Genomic DNA, 17334 nt, shown 5'->3' with positions numbered 1-17334 from the left:
GGTATGCTGACATTACCCTGGATACCGTGGCTCTTGATACATCACAAAGACTTGCTGTCTTGGTCACAGATGCGCCAGCAAGACGTGCACCAACAATTTGTCTTCTTTTGAACTCTGGTATGTCACCCATAATGTTGTGTGCATTTCAATATTTTGAGCAAAACTGTGCTCTTACCCTGCTAATTGAACCTTCACACTCTGCTCTTACTGGTGCAATGTGCAATCAATGAAGACTGGCTACCAGGCTGGTCCAATTTAGCCATGAAACCTCCCACACTAAAATGACAGGTGTTTCAGTTTCATTGTCCAGCCCCTGTACGTCTATGTAATGAATCTGTATAAGTTAAATTTTTTTAATGTATTTACTGAAATAAGTATGGTCTAATTTATTGAAATGCAGGTGCTTTCAGTGCTCATGTGTCTTTTCTGAACATAAGAAATAGAGGAGGTTATTTAACATGCTCTATTATTTAAAACAAGAATTCTAAGAAACGAAAAAAAAATAACCCTGGTTTAATTGAATTATATGGAAGAATTAATTTAATTCATGAGACTGGGAGTAGTTTGATTCCTGAAGGAAAATATAATGTATTTATCATTATTATTAAGCACTGCATCCCTGCTCTCCTTTGTTAGCAGTGAGGTTTTAAATGGTGATGTCACCGGTCAGCGGATATCTCCACACTGTCTCTTTAATTTCAGCGCAGTCCAGGGGGCAGGATCGCGTTTTTCCACCCCTTCTTCCCCTTCTCGTAGTGTTTGCGCCAACCGCAGCAGCAGCAGGCTGAATGAGGAGTTTCTGGAGGGTGCTGGTCACACAGGATACTGCGCTGGCTAACTCAAGATACCAGGGATGTACAGCCAGAATGCATCAGTATTTCTCAGTTCCTCATAAGGCGGATTATTTCAGCATCACCGTCTCCCTTTCAGCCCACTTTACAGTAGCCCGGGGGCCTTGAGGAACCCTCCTCTCCGCCTTGATGGTATCTGGAGAGCGGCGCAGCGTTCCGGAGATCCGCAGCTCAGCTCTTTGGGCTTCTGATTAGGACCTTGAGGTGGGGGGGAGGGAGGGAGGCGGTCAAGATGGCAGCTGTGCACGGGGTGATGGAGTTGTGACGCGGGGGGCTCGTTTGCTTTTGCCTCTCGGGACTGGAGTGCTGGACGCGCGTAAGGGAACGCCGTTTGGAATAGACTCCGCTGCACGACCGCTTCTTTCTCTCCACGTTTAGCTCAGCTGAAGCGCATGCTGATCAGGGTGTGGGCTGTTCACGACAAAAGGCAATGTTTTGTTGACGCTGATTAGCGCTGTTGGCTCCGTGTGCTGCGGATCGACGCTGATAGACAGACGGACACGTGCTGAGGCTGGGCTGCGGGAGCAGATTTGCTTACCTCGTTGCACAGTAAACAAAACTGTTCCTGAAGCCTGCACACAACATTGATGGAATGCGAGCCGACTGATTTTGCAATCTCCCGTGCAGCGACCGAGATATTGCAACTAATATGGCAGAGGCACCGCTTAACTGCGAGGAGCCTCCCCCGAACGTTGAGATAGATCCGGATTTCGAGCCCCAGAAGCGGCCGCGGTCCTGTACCTGGCCGCTGCCCCGTCCGGAGTCCGGGGCGGGCAAGCCTGGGGCGAATGACGCTGACGTAATCCCCGAAGAGGAGGATGACGAGGGTGGCAGCGCGGAGAACGGCTCTGTGCAGAAAGACGGCAGCTTGGTTAAAGACCCGAGCAGCAGCAGCTCCATCTCCCAGCCGCTGGAGGTCCAGCGCGGCCCCCGCAAAGAGGAGGCCGCCAACGGATCCCCTTCCTCTGCACAGATCCCCGGTGCTGCTCTCTGCGGCTCTGCCTCCCAGCAGCTGAGGAAGTCCTCCGCCCGCCGGAACGCCTGGGGCAACTACTCCTATGCAGACCTCATTACCCAGGCCATCGAGAGCTCCCCGGAAAAGAGGCTGACCTTGTCCCAGATCTATGACTGGATGGTGAGGTCTGTGCCATATTTCAAGGACAAAGGCGACAGCAACAGCTCTGCTGGCTGGAAGGTGAGCACATGATGGTGCTGTCATCACAACAAAGACCACACTGTGGTCATGTTAATGCACAATACACACAGCTAGTGTTGAAGCATTTAGCTAAAAAAATCAGTCAAAGTCACTCTTATAGTTTGTCACTTATTGAACATTTCATGGTCAGTTTTTCTATTTGATTTGCTCTTTTGTTTTAAATTATTATTATTATTGAAGATCAAATCTACCCTCCCAAAAGCTTCCAGGCCTACATGCCTGTACATGCCTGTCATGTAAGGGATAACTTGACAGACACATTTTGAGTACATCCATTTAAATGTCTGTTTTTTCCTCTTTATTCGCACGTTTTGAATCAAAAGTGTTACGGCTGCAGCAAACAGTTTGTGCTAGATGTGAGAACACTGCATGAATTTTAGAGACGTTTGGCAACCAAAATTAAGGGTTCGTAATATAAAAAAAAAAAAAAAAAGCTATTGTGTGATTATTGAGGAATATTGCAATGATGTTGATATAGCTTAGATTAACCTTCATTTTCCTCCATCTTCTCTTTCTTTTCCATCATCATCCTAATTATGGTTTGCCAATGAACCGTCATAAGGCGTTCCAAGCATTCTGGACATTATGCCGCACATGTCTGAAGGCCTCAAACTCTCTTAAATGCAGCAACTAGTGGATCCATGAAATATTAGAAGGGGGGGAAACGCAACAAAAGCTGTTGATATGTCACACACCCCAGAAGGATTCATACATAATCTATCAGACGACCTTAAATAAGCACATTGGATTCCAGTTTCTCATTCTGTGAGGCCTTACTTTCCTTTAGTGAAGCAAGCTCTGTCATCTCTTTATGGTCTGCCCAACACATGGTTCCCACCCCTCTGTCACTATAATATAGACCAGTTGTGGGCATCAAGAGCAGTGAAAGTTCATGCAACTAGCCAAGTATATTATTGCCACGAAGAGTATGAATACATAGCACTTGAAATATAGTAACCTACTAAATATCACAGTCAAGCATACCTAAGCCGCATTTTTCCACACATTGATTTTGCACTGACTTCTGTGATTTCATATATTGTGCGGCTCTAAAAAAAAAAAAAAACACAGTTTCAGTTACTATAGAGAACCAGGGCAGACTACAGAGGGCCAGATTTAATTGTCAAAGATCATCAGCAATGGTTTCTGGCCATGTTGTTATAAAAGCATACGGGCTTCTCAAGCTTAGTTTTTTCTTTTGCGATCCAGGTCTGACATCAACATGACCTGTGTTTTTCTTTCTTATTGTCCTTTCAGGCATACAATGCTGAGATCTCACTTTTTTAAACTGAAGTATCACTGCAACTACTGATTATTTTGCAAATTGATTAATCTGTCAATCAATTAACCGATTAATAATCAGATAGCAGAAGGTGCTTAATAGGATTTTTTTTTTTTCCGAATTTGAACCAGGTGACGCTAAAGCTATGCCACTTGTGGAGGTTTGGATAGAGCATATTTGTCAAAATTTGCTTCAGCTTTGCCATCCATGGCGCCATTTGTCATGGCTTGGCGGTCATCTGAGTCGACCAACTTGGACATGTGACGCTGAACGCCTTTCAACTCCAATGCAAACTGAATGTTTCAAATTCTACGCCGAAATCTGTTGAAATGTGCTTGAGCCAATCAACTCGATTTGGATTAGGTGTCGGCCATTTCGCTGTCGTGCAGCTTCGTGCTTTTGGTTGTTTCATACCCTATTTTCGTTTTATTTTTTATTATTATTTTTTCAGTTGCAAAACTGTGCCGATTGTTGTGAAGCAGGATATTAACGCTTCATAGCTGCATCGGAGACTGATGAATTGAAGTGGCTTTCTATAATCTAGTCTACTGAGAGAAAATTTGGTGACATGACTCATTTTAATATCTACCAGGGGGTTGGTCATAGGAAATTCAGATTGATCAGGGGTCATAATCTGTCACATTTGATTAGTCAATTGGCCCAAACAGGGACCAGAACCAAAATAAATGAAAAGTATAATACAAAGTTTTCATATAATATACATTTTTGTCAAATTTTGTGAGATTTAAACATTTTATTTGTTGTCTAATTGCATAATTTTTGAAAATATTTTGCTACAAGGAAAAATAAAAGATGTTCTACAATGTTTTAAGCACATGGTTATGAAATGGTTTGAATACTGGTATAACATGGAAGTATGAAAGGTACAAAGAGGAGGTACAAATTGGCAGAGGCCAATCGGTTCTTCTGCCTCTTGTGATGTCATTGTCCTAAAAACATACAAAGCATAATTAGCTATGTTTTAAATTCTGATTCATTCTGATATTTTTAGATCTACAATCATATACCATGACTACATAACAGGCACATGTCCATAGCTGTACCTCACTGGTGTAAGAACGAGCGTGGATTTGTCAGTGTGACTCAACTAAAACCACTATATCTAAAAAAAAAAGAAAAAAGGATGCAAAGTAATCCACTGAAGACAATCGGGTACGAAAGTCGTTGGTGAAAAACAGACAATGCAAAGTTAATTTTACTTTCAGAGAAATTGCTCACACTGTAGTGTCACTGGGCCCTCTACATTGGTTTGATTTGTCAGGATTAGTCTTTGCTGGACCGAACCAATTCATCTGACATGGAATCAAGTCAGATGAAAGCTTTGAGCCTTCTGCAGGATTTAGACGGAGGGGAGAGAAATAGGTTTGTAATCTCGCAAAACTGTGGCAGGCAGGCCACTTCCAGGGAGCTGCTTTCTGGGCTGAATATACACTTATTGTGTGACATGTTGATGAAAATCTGGCTGTAAAATACAAGTGCCACACAAATGGATGCTAATCACGGATTGGTCTGCACAGACTCATCTGGTTGGTTAATGCCGCAGATTAGACGCAGTCAGTTTTCATTCATCTTCCACCAGATGTGTCCGGCGACTGCACACAGAGTGCCGATGGACGAGGAAAGGGTTAATGCTGGGGTTGGAGTTGTGCTGACATCAGCATTTCTTAGGAGATGCTTTGTCTCTAGTTGCATTGAGCAGTCCGTCCCAAGTTGCTCATCTTCATGTGTCATCAGCATGTTGGGGATGTGACGACTCAGACCTGACACACATCTCGTAACAATCACAGTGGTAACATCTCATCGTTGTTTGCATCCGGTTTAAAAATAAACCCTCTCCACGCATACACTTTGCAGTTCAGCCCCTCTGTGTGCCACTCTCTCTCTTAATGTGGCCCGGGCACACAAATCAATCGACTGACTTTGAATTATGTAGGTCAATGTGTAGTAGTGTGAGAGAGCAGCTGAGTGTTTCTCTTGGGTCGTGGCTCTGGCTGAACTGGCACGGCTCCAGTCCCGGCTCAGTACGAGGGGGGAAGCAGGAGTTTGCTCTTTCTGTGATTTATATTTTAAATACCGTTTGGCTCATGCTGTATGCACCCGAGCAGCTCGCCTGAAACCTGAAGGGATAGTTATAAAATTTTGAAGTGAGGTTTTGTTAAAACGTTGTAAGCACCTAATATCTTACATGCAGTTTGTTTACACCACTTTTCTATCAGTTACGCTAACTGGAAATGGCACGTTCCTAGTGTATGCTTTTGCATAAACGCCAATGATGGAGTCGCTTTAAGTTGCGACTCTAATTAAAGACTAGTCCAAAATCATTTTGGACTGGAGGCTTAAGCCTTTGATGTAAAACAATAAAGTGAACCTAGAGGTTTAGGGTAATGCTGTTTTTATTTATTTTTAATCAACTTTTTGGACTTGGGTTTATCTATTACCTAGTGACTTTGACCAGAAATGCTTTACAGGTTCCTTTTCTTAAAAAAAAATGCTTTACACAGGAAAATCTTTGGTGATAAATCTCAAACAAATGAGGATCCGGGTTGCATTTTCATAAACTATGAAGTTTTTAAGATCAGAGTTCTTTAAGACAGCAGAAGTCCAAATTGGTCTTTCCCAGACTAGTTGTTAGCTTCAACCTCCCTAGTTCTGTAAAAAGAAAATAATTGATAGTCGTTTAGTTGAAAGCTATTTTATAGAGTTTTACATTTCATAACTTTTCTATTATGTAGTTGTGTTGACCGGAAACGCTTCTGAGGATGTATTTCACAAAGGAACATCACCGATGTAACACTGCGTCCGACCTGTACAATCTGTGTAAAAAAATCTTTGCTTCTGAGTAAATATCTACTCCAGCGAAATGTGACGGCAGTTCAAAGGTTAAAATAAAGGTAAACTAAAGTTCATGTAAACTACTATGATCCTTTTGAGGTTAGTCGTTTTAAGATAGTAGAAGTCTGCTGTCATCTTGGCCTCCCTCAGAATAGCCGTAAGCTTCAGCCTCCAAGACACTTCATCTGGATTTATACTAAATGAAGACACTCGCTACGTTTTCATGTGCAAAATGTCTTGAATTGGATTCAAATATGTTTGAACAAAAAATTAATGAATCCAAATAAACTGTATATATGGCCACAAAATCATATAACCCGATCATGACATGCGTTTTATATGCATTACACCTATTTCAGAATAGGAGCACTTCGTCATGCGTAGAGTTGTCAAATTCCCCTGAAACAAGAGCAGAAGGAGATGTACTTCCGCCTGTGCTGTTTTGATGGTTCTGAGTGTTCTGAGCACCCAGGATGGATCTGTGCCAGGTTCAGGGAGCGGTTAAAGCATTGTTGCTTTCATTAATTAAGCTACAGGGTCATTAACATATAATGTTGCTGTTCCTGTGCCATAGAATGAAAGAGCGGGAGGAAATTAACATCCCTCTGAGTTTTGCCCCTAGAGGCGGAAATATGTTGGGTTGAGACAGGGCACCCATGCGCAGTCATGTCAGTTTGCCCCAATTCAATTCAGTTTTATTTATATAGCGCAAATTCACAACACTTGTTGTCTCAAGGCACTTCACAACAGTCAGGTACATACATTCAAATTAATCCTAACCATTGAACAGTGCAGTCAGATTCAGTTATTTATTAAAATTGGATAAAACGTTTTTCTATCTAAGGAAACCCAGCAGATTGCATCCAGTCAGTAACTTGCAGCATTCACTCCTCCTGGATGAGCATGTAGAGACAGTGGACAGTCACTGGCGTTGACCTTGCAGCAATCCCTCATACTGAGCATGCATGTAGCAACAGTGGAGAAGAAAAACTCCCTTTTAACAAGAAGAAACCTCCAGCAGAACCAGGCTCAGTGTGAGCGGCCATCTGCCACGACCGACTGGGGGTTAGAGAGAACAGAGCAGAGACACAAAGAGAACAAAGAAGCACTGATCCAGAAGTACTTTCTATGGGAAGGAAAAGTAAATGTTAGTGGATGTAGCTCCTTTAGTCGTTTCACCTAGAAAGAAAGAACAGATAAACTTTGAGCCAGTTTTCAAGGATAGAGTCTGAAAGAGCACATAGAGTTAGTTACAGTAAAAGCTCAGTCAATCGCCATGTCTAGGAGAGAGAAAGGGTTAAACACTAAAAGACAGGGCCATGTGGATCATCGGTAGAGGGTGAGCATTAAGTTGTTGCCAGCAGAAGCTCGGACGATTCCCCTCTCCAGAAAGGTGTCACAGGTAGACACAGAGTCAGGCCAATCAGAATGAGAAGATCGGAACATGTGTTTACATGGACAAGATTTGGATTGTGGATCAGCATTAACCACCTCTCTTGTTCTGAATACAATTTCTTTTCAATTGAGCCGAATCAGATCAAAATATTCCGATCGGCGCGTTTACATGACACATTTTTATTTTGATCAACCTTTTATTCCTATATTCATGTCCATGTAAACATGCCTACTGGGAGTTATCGGTAGTAGTCTCGGTTTCTGGTATAAGGCATAACAAAGTTTTAAAGAACAAAGATGTTTCAAAACTGATAAAAGTTTGTAACACTGTTCCTACAGTTTAAAGGCCTTTTAATGCTACCGGAGCAGATGGCCTGACTCATTTTTACCAACTAATATCGCTTGTTTTTTGTTTTTGTTTTGTTGTTTACAACAGTCATTCTGAAACTATGGGGTAACAGAAGGACGAGGGGGAGCGCAAGAGCAGCCTTGCCTTTTTTTTGTCTAGAAAATACAACACACTCTCAAAACTAATGTGAACATCGGAGCACTCTGACACATTTGGGGTTGACACAGTAAACAAAACGAGCAAGGCAAACATGGACAGATCTAGAGAGAGTCTTCTGTTTGTAAAATGGAGAAATATATTACAGGTGCTAAAGAAAATGTCAGGTGCAAACAGAACAAAGACAACTGAGAACAGAGACGGTGGCAAATAACCGCGCTTGCCTTTGTTCTTTATTCAGGTTGCACCTTATTGTTACGGTATTGAAAAAGTTTGTGCACTGGATAAAAGCCTCATTGTAGTGAGTAATTACGTGATACTATTAGGTTAGTTAGCACAAACGAACTGATTTATCTTTGTTGACAAAAAATATTTTTTCTTTGCACACAAACAACTTTATTATTACTGTTGTACAATATGTGATTGCACATTTTATGTTATTTTTTGGAGTTTTGAAGATGAATAGTTACATTTACGTTTACAGTTACATATTTGACCCATTTTGTTGAAGTTTTGTTAGGATAGGGAGGCCTGAAAATGTTTTATTCCTCAAAGGTCGGGTGCAACAAAAATGGTCGGAGAACCACTGGTTTACAACTAAAAGATTTCATATTCTGCACAATAAGCATCCCTTTAAAAATACTAACTTTAGTAGCTGTTTTTGTTTAAGGCTGTGCATCAAAATCAAACCAATGAATAAATGTTATAACATAACAGTAATAAATAATGTAAATATTTCTTTGCAATCGCAATGAATATACATTTTTATGAAATAAAAGCAATCAAAATTTTTTGTTTTAAATTTCAGTGTTTTATCCTATGATACTAGGAACCTGTGCTAATTTAAGTCAGCATTATATCATACCTGGAAAATCTCTTGTTGGCTAATGCCTACAGCTAAGACTTAAAAAATTACCCCTTTAATGGATCCAGTATGTTTGTTTTCCAACAGCTGATCTGATTTCTTTTCATAACTCAACAGGATTGACCCCCATGTGAACTCACCATGACTAAAACCCCAACCCTTTGGTAAATACCTGCCTTTTTTAAGCTTTTATGTTCCATTTTCTTTGCGTCAGAATTGTTTAGATTTAGTGCTTCAGTCTTTGTTTGTGGTTGTACATCTGCCTGCTGTAATATAATACAGTCCAGTCCGGCATCACCACAAATTACAGCCTAGTGTAAGACCACAAAGCTGAATCACAACCACCTCTGTCAAAAATGGCCATTAAGGTTCATTTATTTACTGCGGCGCTGCTGTTCTGGTTTGCAGTAGACTGAACATAGAACATGGTGTTATTCTGCTGTGAGCCTACAACTTATAGAATGAGCAACATGTCGGGATGTTTCTTTTTAGAGGCTTCTTTTTGACAAGTGGGAAATGGTTTGAATTTAGAAAACAGCTAAAGCTATAAGGTTTTAGTCACATTAGTCCCAACTGGCTTATTTTAATTTGACTTTGTTTTTTGCCAAGGTTACCAGAAGCTGCTTTATAATAACATAGACAGTGTTTGATATGGGCAACATGGCTCACTCTACCGGGTGGCAAGAGCACAAAAGTTTGCATGCAAAACCAATTTTCTATTACTTATTTGCTGGAATATATCAGTGAATGGGAAGTAGGGCCCTCCTGTGTTTTGCTATAGTCAGTGAAGTCTGAATACAATCTGATGCTAGATTAAAGGGCTATTTTGCAGTTTTTATCCCAATCTAGACTGCATATAATCCTCTCCAGTTCAAAATCTACAATATTAAATTCGTACTTGTACTCGTCGTCTTCCGCTTTATCCGGACCGGGTCGCGGGGGCAGCAGACTCAGCAGAGACGCCCAGACGTCCCTCTCTCCAGACACCTCCTCCAGCTCCTCCAGGGGGAGCCCAAGGCGTTCCCAGGCCAGCCGAGAGACATAATCACCTCCAGCGTGTCCTGGGTCGTCCCCTGGGCCTCCTCCAGGTGAGACGTGCCTGGAACACCTCCCGAGGAAGGCGTCCAGGAGGCATCTGGTATAGATGCCCGAGCCACCTCAACTGGCTCCTCTCGATGTGGAGGAGCAGTAGCTCTACTCCGAGCCCCTCCCGGATGGCCGAGCTCCTCACCCTATCTCTAAGGGAGTGCCCGGCCACCCTACGGAGGAAGCTCATTTCAGCCGCTTGTATCCGGGATCTCGTTCTTTCGGTCATGACCCAAAGTTCATGGCCATAGGTGAGGGTAGGAACGTAGACCGACCGGTAAATCGAGAGCTTCGCTTTTCGGCTCAGCTCTCTCTTCACCACAACAGACCGGCACAGTGCCCCCATTACTGCGGCAGCCGCACCGATCCGTCTGTCGATCTCCTGCTCCATTCTTCCCTCACTCATGAACAAGACCCCGAGATACTTGAACTCCTCCACTTGAGGCAGGAACTCCCCTCCAACCTGAAGAGGACAATATTAAATTGTGCTGGATTATTTTGCACCAAACAGAAATTCTTTGAATTATATTTTAAGGTTAATGAACACTTTATACATTTTGTGAAAACATGTAAGTGTGAAATGCACAATATATTAACTGGTCTGAACTGGACTAATTTATTCTGTAACGATTCAGATGCTTTAAAACATACCCTGGAATTTTTGAAAGTCCTAAATGTGAAAACCATGAAATTAATGTGTGTGTGTGTGTGTGTGTGTGTGTGTGTGTGTGTGTATACTTATGTTATTTATTACCTTTTCTGGTATAATCCCATAGGTTTCTGCTCATCTCAGGTTTTCAGGGAGTTTGATTCAGAGCTGAGGAGCATAGAAAATAGTTCTGGTCCTGGTCCTGGGAACATTAAGTAAACGGGTCTCTGAAGACCTACATTCATACTTGACAAGCAACTGAAAAACGCATTTCATCCCTAGACCATTTAGTCCTTTATAGACGAACAGCAAGATTTTTAACATCTATTCTTTGACAAACTGGTGTGATAAGATCCATTTTCCTGGTAATGGCAGGTTCCCTGGAAGCAGCTTTTTGGATGAGATGCAGCTGTGTGCTGATCTCAACCCTCACATTTTTGGGACCAAGAATGGTGGTGTCTGTCTTATCTTCAATAAGCTGTAGGAAATTCTGACCCATCCACTTGTTGATATTATAGATACCCTGACTCTGTAAGTGTAGTGGACTAGGGCCATGCAGTGTCACATATAAAAAGTTGTCATTAGCATACATACAGTAGAATATGCTGTAGTACTCTATAATCTGATCTAGTGGTATCATATAGATGTTGACGAAAAGTGGCCAGAGAATGGACCCTTGAGGAACCCCCCAGTTCATTTTTGTCCACCCAGATGTATAATTACCAAATGAAATAGAGTCATCCCTGTATGCCAAATTAGATCTGAGCCAGTTTAGCACAGTACCAGACAATCCAACCCATTTCTCCAGCCTATCAATCAAAATGCTATAATCAACTGTGTCAGTCGCAGCACTTACACATTTGATGGAGTATTGACTTAAACTGACTTAAACTACATGTCAATACAAAGTCCTTACATGGTTAGAATGACAAACATGCGTGTGTTTGGTCCTGTATGGGGTGCTAAAGAATGACCTTGCCCAGTGCATCATTTGTGCAAGAAACACCTCTGATTTCAGATGTATTTGTGTTTATTTAGTCTTATTTGAAAAATGTAATTCTTGGTCTCATCAGGGACCCATGGCATGAAGCAGGATTAATGGCTTATTGAGCTAACTTCAGGTGTAGGTCTGGATTTTTCAGTATTGCAAAGTTGGTTGACTTCTTACCTGGATCTGTGACCTGGAACCTCATGCTGAAAGTCCAACCTGCCCTGGAGCAGGGTTAGACATCCAGATTAGAGATCAAGAGCAAGAGAGCATCAAACTGCTACATATTGTCTGTATGGTTATGTTCACATTCACATCATATTGTATAAAAGTGTTTAAAATAAAAAATTGACCGTTACATGTTTTAACTTGAACATTTATAATCTCTCCACATGCTGCTTTAGTGTAAATATGATTTAAGACAGTCTGGATTGTTGCGCAGAGTTTATAAAATTATAAATGACAAAATATTTCTGCAATATTGATCAACGTATTAATTTGGACATTTGCCGGTCAGTTATGTTTCTCGGTGATCAGTGTTTTTTCTGCATCTTTTATTGTAAGTAGGTCTCTTATTCCAGCTCCACCTGTTTTACACGAGCATGGACACATCCAGAGTCGGTTACCCTGGCATGATTTACAGAGTTGATAACCAGCATCATAGTTGCACCTAAACCTGATCTTCACTGTCGGGTTTAGTTGAGCCGTAGCCGGATCTCTTTAAGAAAACCCGGATAGATTAAATTTGCTTTGGAATAAAGGCCCCTGACCAAAGGACACAACTCCACTCAAAGTTCCAGGAGAGTTTAGCAAATTCCAGATTAAAATTAATGTTTGTGGGACAAAAAAAAAAAGCTTTTTCCGGGCCTCACTTCCAAACAAACAGCTTGCATATAGATAACATCTAATGGTTGTTATGGAGAATTGGTGATGCCAAGATGCCAATCTTTCCTGCAGATCAGTATCAATGAGCTTTACATGTTACACATGTGTGGGTCTGTGCAACCCTAATAAAGACAAGCTGAGCGTGTGGTATTGTCCCTGCACAGGCCTGTGTTGTACAGTAATCACTCAAGTCTACAAGATGGTGATAAATATAAAATAGTACTGTAACCCTAATGATACAGTCAACTCTAAAGAAATAAAAAAGTGAACTTATGTTATCATTAAAGCATAATAGAATAGTTTCAGACCAGACTGCGGGCTGCAGAGTCTCTTTCTGCGAGGTGAGACTAGGCTGGGTGGGCAGGCTCCAACTGTTTAGTTTTGTACATGCTTGGGAAGATCTCCAGAGAAATCCTGCAGACCTTTCTGAGCAGCCAGAAATAGGACAGAGTGTGAGGTGCAAAGTAGTCTTAGACTGCAGTGTTGGAGCTGTTTACACAGCTTTTATATGCCCAGAACTACACATCCAGTTTCGAAGTGTTTGCATTGCTTATAAGTTCTCATTTTATGTCTTCAGAGGAACAACTGTGGTCTGATCTATGAATAGATATGTAAACATTATGATTGACATGTTTCTGATAATTTAATACTGTAGCACTGCAGACGGTTGACTAATTTGTGGAAGTAGAATTTATGTTTATTACAATCTCAATTTTGTTTTTTCCCCTAATAATGCATAAAACTGAAAGATGGATCACTGTGACCAATTTCTACTTTTTATACCGTGTACTTATAAGTTTCTTCATTTATGTTCACATTTTACTCCATTATACCTTTACTGGTTGGGTTTGCTGGAAGATTTTGTGAGACAAATTGGAAAAAATGCTTAAAATGATAGTGTGGTGTATAGTTGTATTCAGCCCCCTTCACACTGCTACCCCTAAATAAAAGTGAAAACAGGACCCTTCAGGAGTCACCTAATGAATAAATACAGTTGATCTGTGTGTAAATGAATCTTGGTATAAATCCAGGTGTTCTGTGAAGGACCTCAGAGGTTTGTTAGCCAATATTACTGAAGAAACAGCATCACAGCAGACAGTCTAGAGCAGGTTTATAAAACAATATCCCAAGCTTTGAACACCTCACAAATTACTGTTTAATCCATCAATTATCAATAAAAGTATAATTCTGATTGTGAGAGGGGGGAACTAACATTTCCCATATCCCTGAATGCACCATCCACTTCGTGAGACTTGATGGTGGCAGCGTCATGCTATGGGGATGTTTTGTCTTCAACAGCATTCTGTCCTAGTCTATTACATTAAACCCCAATAAAATAGACTAAGGCTTGTGTCGATGGCATAACAAATTGTAAAAAAGTTTAACAGGTGTGAATACTTTTGCAAGGCACTATAAGTTTACGTAATCTTCATTATATCTTTGGCAGCAAAATAGATTACAATATGAGTTCTATGCATGTTAAAATAGATAAACTGAACCTAAACAAAGAAAATTATTATCGTGTGCTGCAACTTGATGTTTAAATTAATTCTGACATTGGCTTAACCTTACAACATATATATTTTTTTTAATTCTTTCTTCCAGAATTCCATCCGTCACAATCTGTCCCTCCATAGCCGGTTTGTGAAAGTCCAGAATGAAGGAACTGGGAAAAGCTCATGGTGGATGGTTAACCCAGAAGGTGGTAAAGGAGGCAAAGCTCCCCGTCGCCGGGCCGTGTCGATGGACAACAGTAAGTACATTAAGGGAGCCCGAGGACGGGCCACCAAGAAGAAGGCCTCTCTGCAGGCTTCACAGGAAGCTAGCTCTGAGAGCTCATCCAGCCTCTCCAAATGGACGGGAAGTCCAACGTCCCGCAGCAGTGACGAGCTGGACGCCTGGACAGACTTCCGCTCCCGGACCAATTCCAACGCCAGCACGATCAGCGGCCGTCTGTCCCCAATCCTGGCTAACCTGGAGCTGGATGAAGTGCCAGATGATGACTCCCCCCTCTCCCCCATGCTGTACTCCAGCCCTAGCAGCATGTCCCCGTCCACAGGACCCACAGGACTCTCTGACATGGCCGGCACAATGAATCTGAACGATGGGCTGTCGGACAACCTGATGGACGACCTTTTAGACAACATCAGCCTGACGGCAACTCAGCAGCCTCCTCCTGGAGAGGAAGACTCTGGAGCAATCAGTCAAGGAGGCTCAGTGTTTACCTTCAGCTGCTCTAGTAGTGGCCTGGGCAGTCCCTCTGGAAGCTATGGGCCAAACCCTCTCTTCAGCCCCACCTCCATCACAAGCCTGCGGCAGTCACCTATGCAGACCATCCAGGAGAACAAGCAGACCACCTTCACTTCTATCTCACATTTTAGCGATCACCAGACCCTGCAGGAACTGCTGAGCCTGGACTCCCACAGCCACAACAACGTTATGCTCACCCAGTCCGATCCCCTGATGTCACAGGCCAGCACCGCCATCGCCCTGCAGAACTCTCGCCGAAACGCTATGCTGCTCCGCAAGGACCCCATGATGGTGAATCCCAGTGGCGGGGGCCAGGCCCAAAGCACTTCAGGGCCTGGTTGGCAAGCTGGCTTGTCAACCCCTGACAATGATGAAAGTGCCCACAGGGACAGCAAGCCACCGCATCTGAAGTCTCCTGGCAAGAACGCCTCGATGCAGGACCGCTTCCCCGGGGATCTGGATCTGGACGTGTTTAACGGCAGTCTGGAGTGCGACATGGACTCAATCATCCGCAACGAACTGATGGATGCAGACTGCCTGGACCTGAGCTTCGACACCCGCCTCGACTCCACCTCCACCCGGAACGCCAACAGGAACTCGGGAACCTTCTCTGGCTCGAAACAGACATCCCCGCAGAGCTGGGTGCCGAGCTGAGGAGCAGCCAAAGCTCAACCCGAGCGGGGCAAACATGGAAAACATGGGTTCAATGTCCTGCATTGTGGACCTAGAGGGTGAATGTGTATCTATGTAGTATTTTCTTCCAATGTTTTTACTATGAGGCATTTAGTGCGGTACTGTATTTTAAGTGTCTGAGACACACAGCAGTGTCTTTGCAGCAAAGGAAAAAAAAAAACAGCTCAATGCCAGGATGATGGGAGGAACAGCGTTGACAGAAAGCATCAACTCATGTTAGTCTCAGGGAATCACTCATATCACCAACTGATTGGTGAAACTGAAGATGAATTGTGTTTTCCACCTGCTTTCTCTCCTCTTTCACCACCTTTCATACCTAGACCAACTTTTTTTGCCAAACCAGCCGTCCGCCTCTTGCCGACGGCCTGTTTACAGGAGAGAAAAAAAAAGCTACAGAGAACGTTGCATTATTCCGTGCAAGTGGAGGATACTTGACAAGCTTTTTTTCTGAGGTTTTCCTCGATAGACATTCCCCGAATGGACTGGGAGTTTGAAAGTGTTTGTTTCCCTACTAATGCACGGAGTTGAGCACTAAATATCGGTCTGTGAAGGGATAAAATCTTACCAAGATGTGAACAGTCCGCGTTGTGTGGTTTTTGTATTTTTTTAAGCAAATCCTACCCTGTAATTTTAGTGACATTACTGTGAATTATTTTCCTCCTGAAGAGGCGCATCACTGCAGCAGATCCCTGTTCACCGTTTTCAATCCTCCTCTTCCTCCTTGGAAGTAATCCTCCATGTTTAGGACAGAGACTGAGGAAGGGGATTTAACCACCATCTGCATTAGCAAACACAACTGTTAGAATCAAAATAACCCCTCTTAGACACTCTAAAGCTCTTGGTTACAACATGCCAGTGTTATATTGGAAGGGGTTCTTGGTGCTATTTCAATGAAGATAGCAGGGAGTGGCTGCAGATGGAGCGGCCGCTCATTTGTTATCAGCACTGCACCAGGTGCTCTGGAAAATGGTTTCGACCCTGTAAGACGAGGGGGTGTATAATTTTAGAGCCATCATCGTTGCCAATAGGAGAGAGAAGGAACCACAGCATTTATAATATTGCCAAATTCTTTCTGCATATAAATAAGTGGATATATGAGGAACTACAGTGAATACAAAAAAAAGTCAGTGTTCTTAAATATATTTTAAGTTTTCAGCTTATTTTGTTGTAGGAACCAGAGGGTAAAACATCTTAAATGTTTGGAAACCACACACATGCTGTTTAACCACAAGGCCTCACAAACGTATTAGTATCTCGATTTGTTTTCCACATTTTGACATGTTACAACCACAGTCTAGGCATGACACTCAAAACATGGAAGACAAAAACCATAGTTGAACTTTTTAGGTCTAATTGCAAAAAAATGAAAACTATCATTTTCCTTCCACCTCACAACAATGTCCTACATTGTATTGATCTATGACATAAAAGCCACATAAAATCAAATGAAGTTTGTGGTTGTAACATGACAAAATCTAAAAAGGTTCAAGGGGTGTGAATACTGTTTTTGGGTCACTGTTTTTTTTTGTTTCCCTCTGCAGATATACAGGTCCTTCTCAAAATATTAGCATATTGTGATAAAGTTCATTATTTTCCATAATGTCATGATGAAAATTTAACATTCATATATTTTAGATTCATTGCACACTAACTGAAATATTTCAGGTCTTTTATTGTCTTAATACGGATGATTTTGGCATACAGCTCATGAAAACCCAAAATTCCTATCTCACAAAATTAGCATATCATTAAAAGGGTCTCTAAATGAGCTATGAACCTAATCATCTGAATCAACGAGTTAACTCTAAGCACCTGC

General features: G+C 42.1%; 1 protein-coding gene across 1 annotated transcript; it reads left to right on the top strand.

Moving 5' to 3' along the window:
• The first annotated feature begins 286 nt into the window (after positions 1 to 286).
• On the top strand, positions 287 to 16094 carry foxo3a (forkhead box O3A). Its single transcript, XM_047344714.1, has 2 exons — positions 287 to 2046; positions 14181 to 16094. The coding sequence occupies exons 1-2, from the start codon at positions 1501 to 1503 to the stop codon at positions 15477 to 15479; spliced, it is 1845 nt and encodes a 614-aa protein (XP_047200670.1). The 5' UTR covers positions 287 to 1500; the 3' UTR covers positions 15480 to 16094.
• Positions 16095 to 17334: the final 1240 nt, after the last annotated feature.

This window comes from Girardinichthys multiradiatus, chromosome 19 (genome assembly GCF_021462225.1).
Source record: "Girardinichthys multiradiatus isolate DD_20200921_A chromosome 19, DD_fGirMul_XY1, whole genome shotgun sequence".
Classification (NCBI taxonomy): domain Eukaryota; kingdom Metazoa; phylum Chordata; class Actinopteri; order Cyprinodontiformes; family Goodeidae; genus Girardinichthys; species Girardinichthys multiradiatus.
This window is presented reverse-complemented; position numbering and strand designations above follow the sequence as displayed.

Excerpts from the sequence above, each read along its gene's own strand:
- foxo3a (XM_047344714.1), top strand. The coding sequence starts at position 1,501 with ATGGCAGAGGCACCGCTTAACTGCGAGGAGCCTCCCCCGAACGTTGAG. Across the intron at positions 2,047-14,180 it reads ACAGCTCTGCTGGCTGGAAG|AATTCCATCCGTCACAATCT; the intron begins GTGAGCACATGA and ends TCTTTCTTCCAG.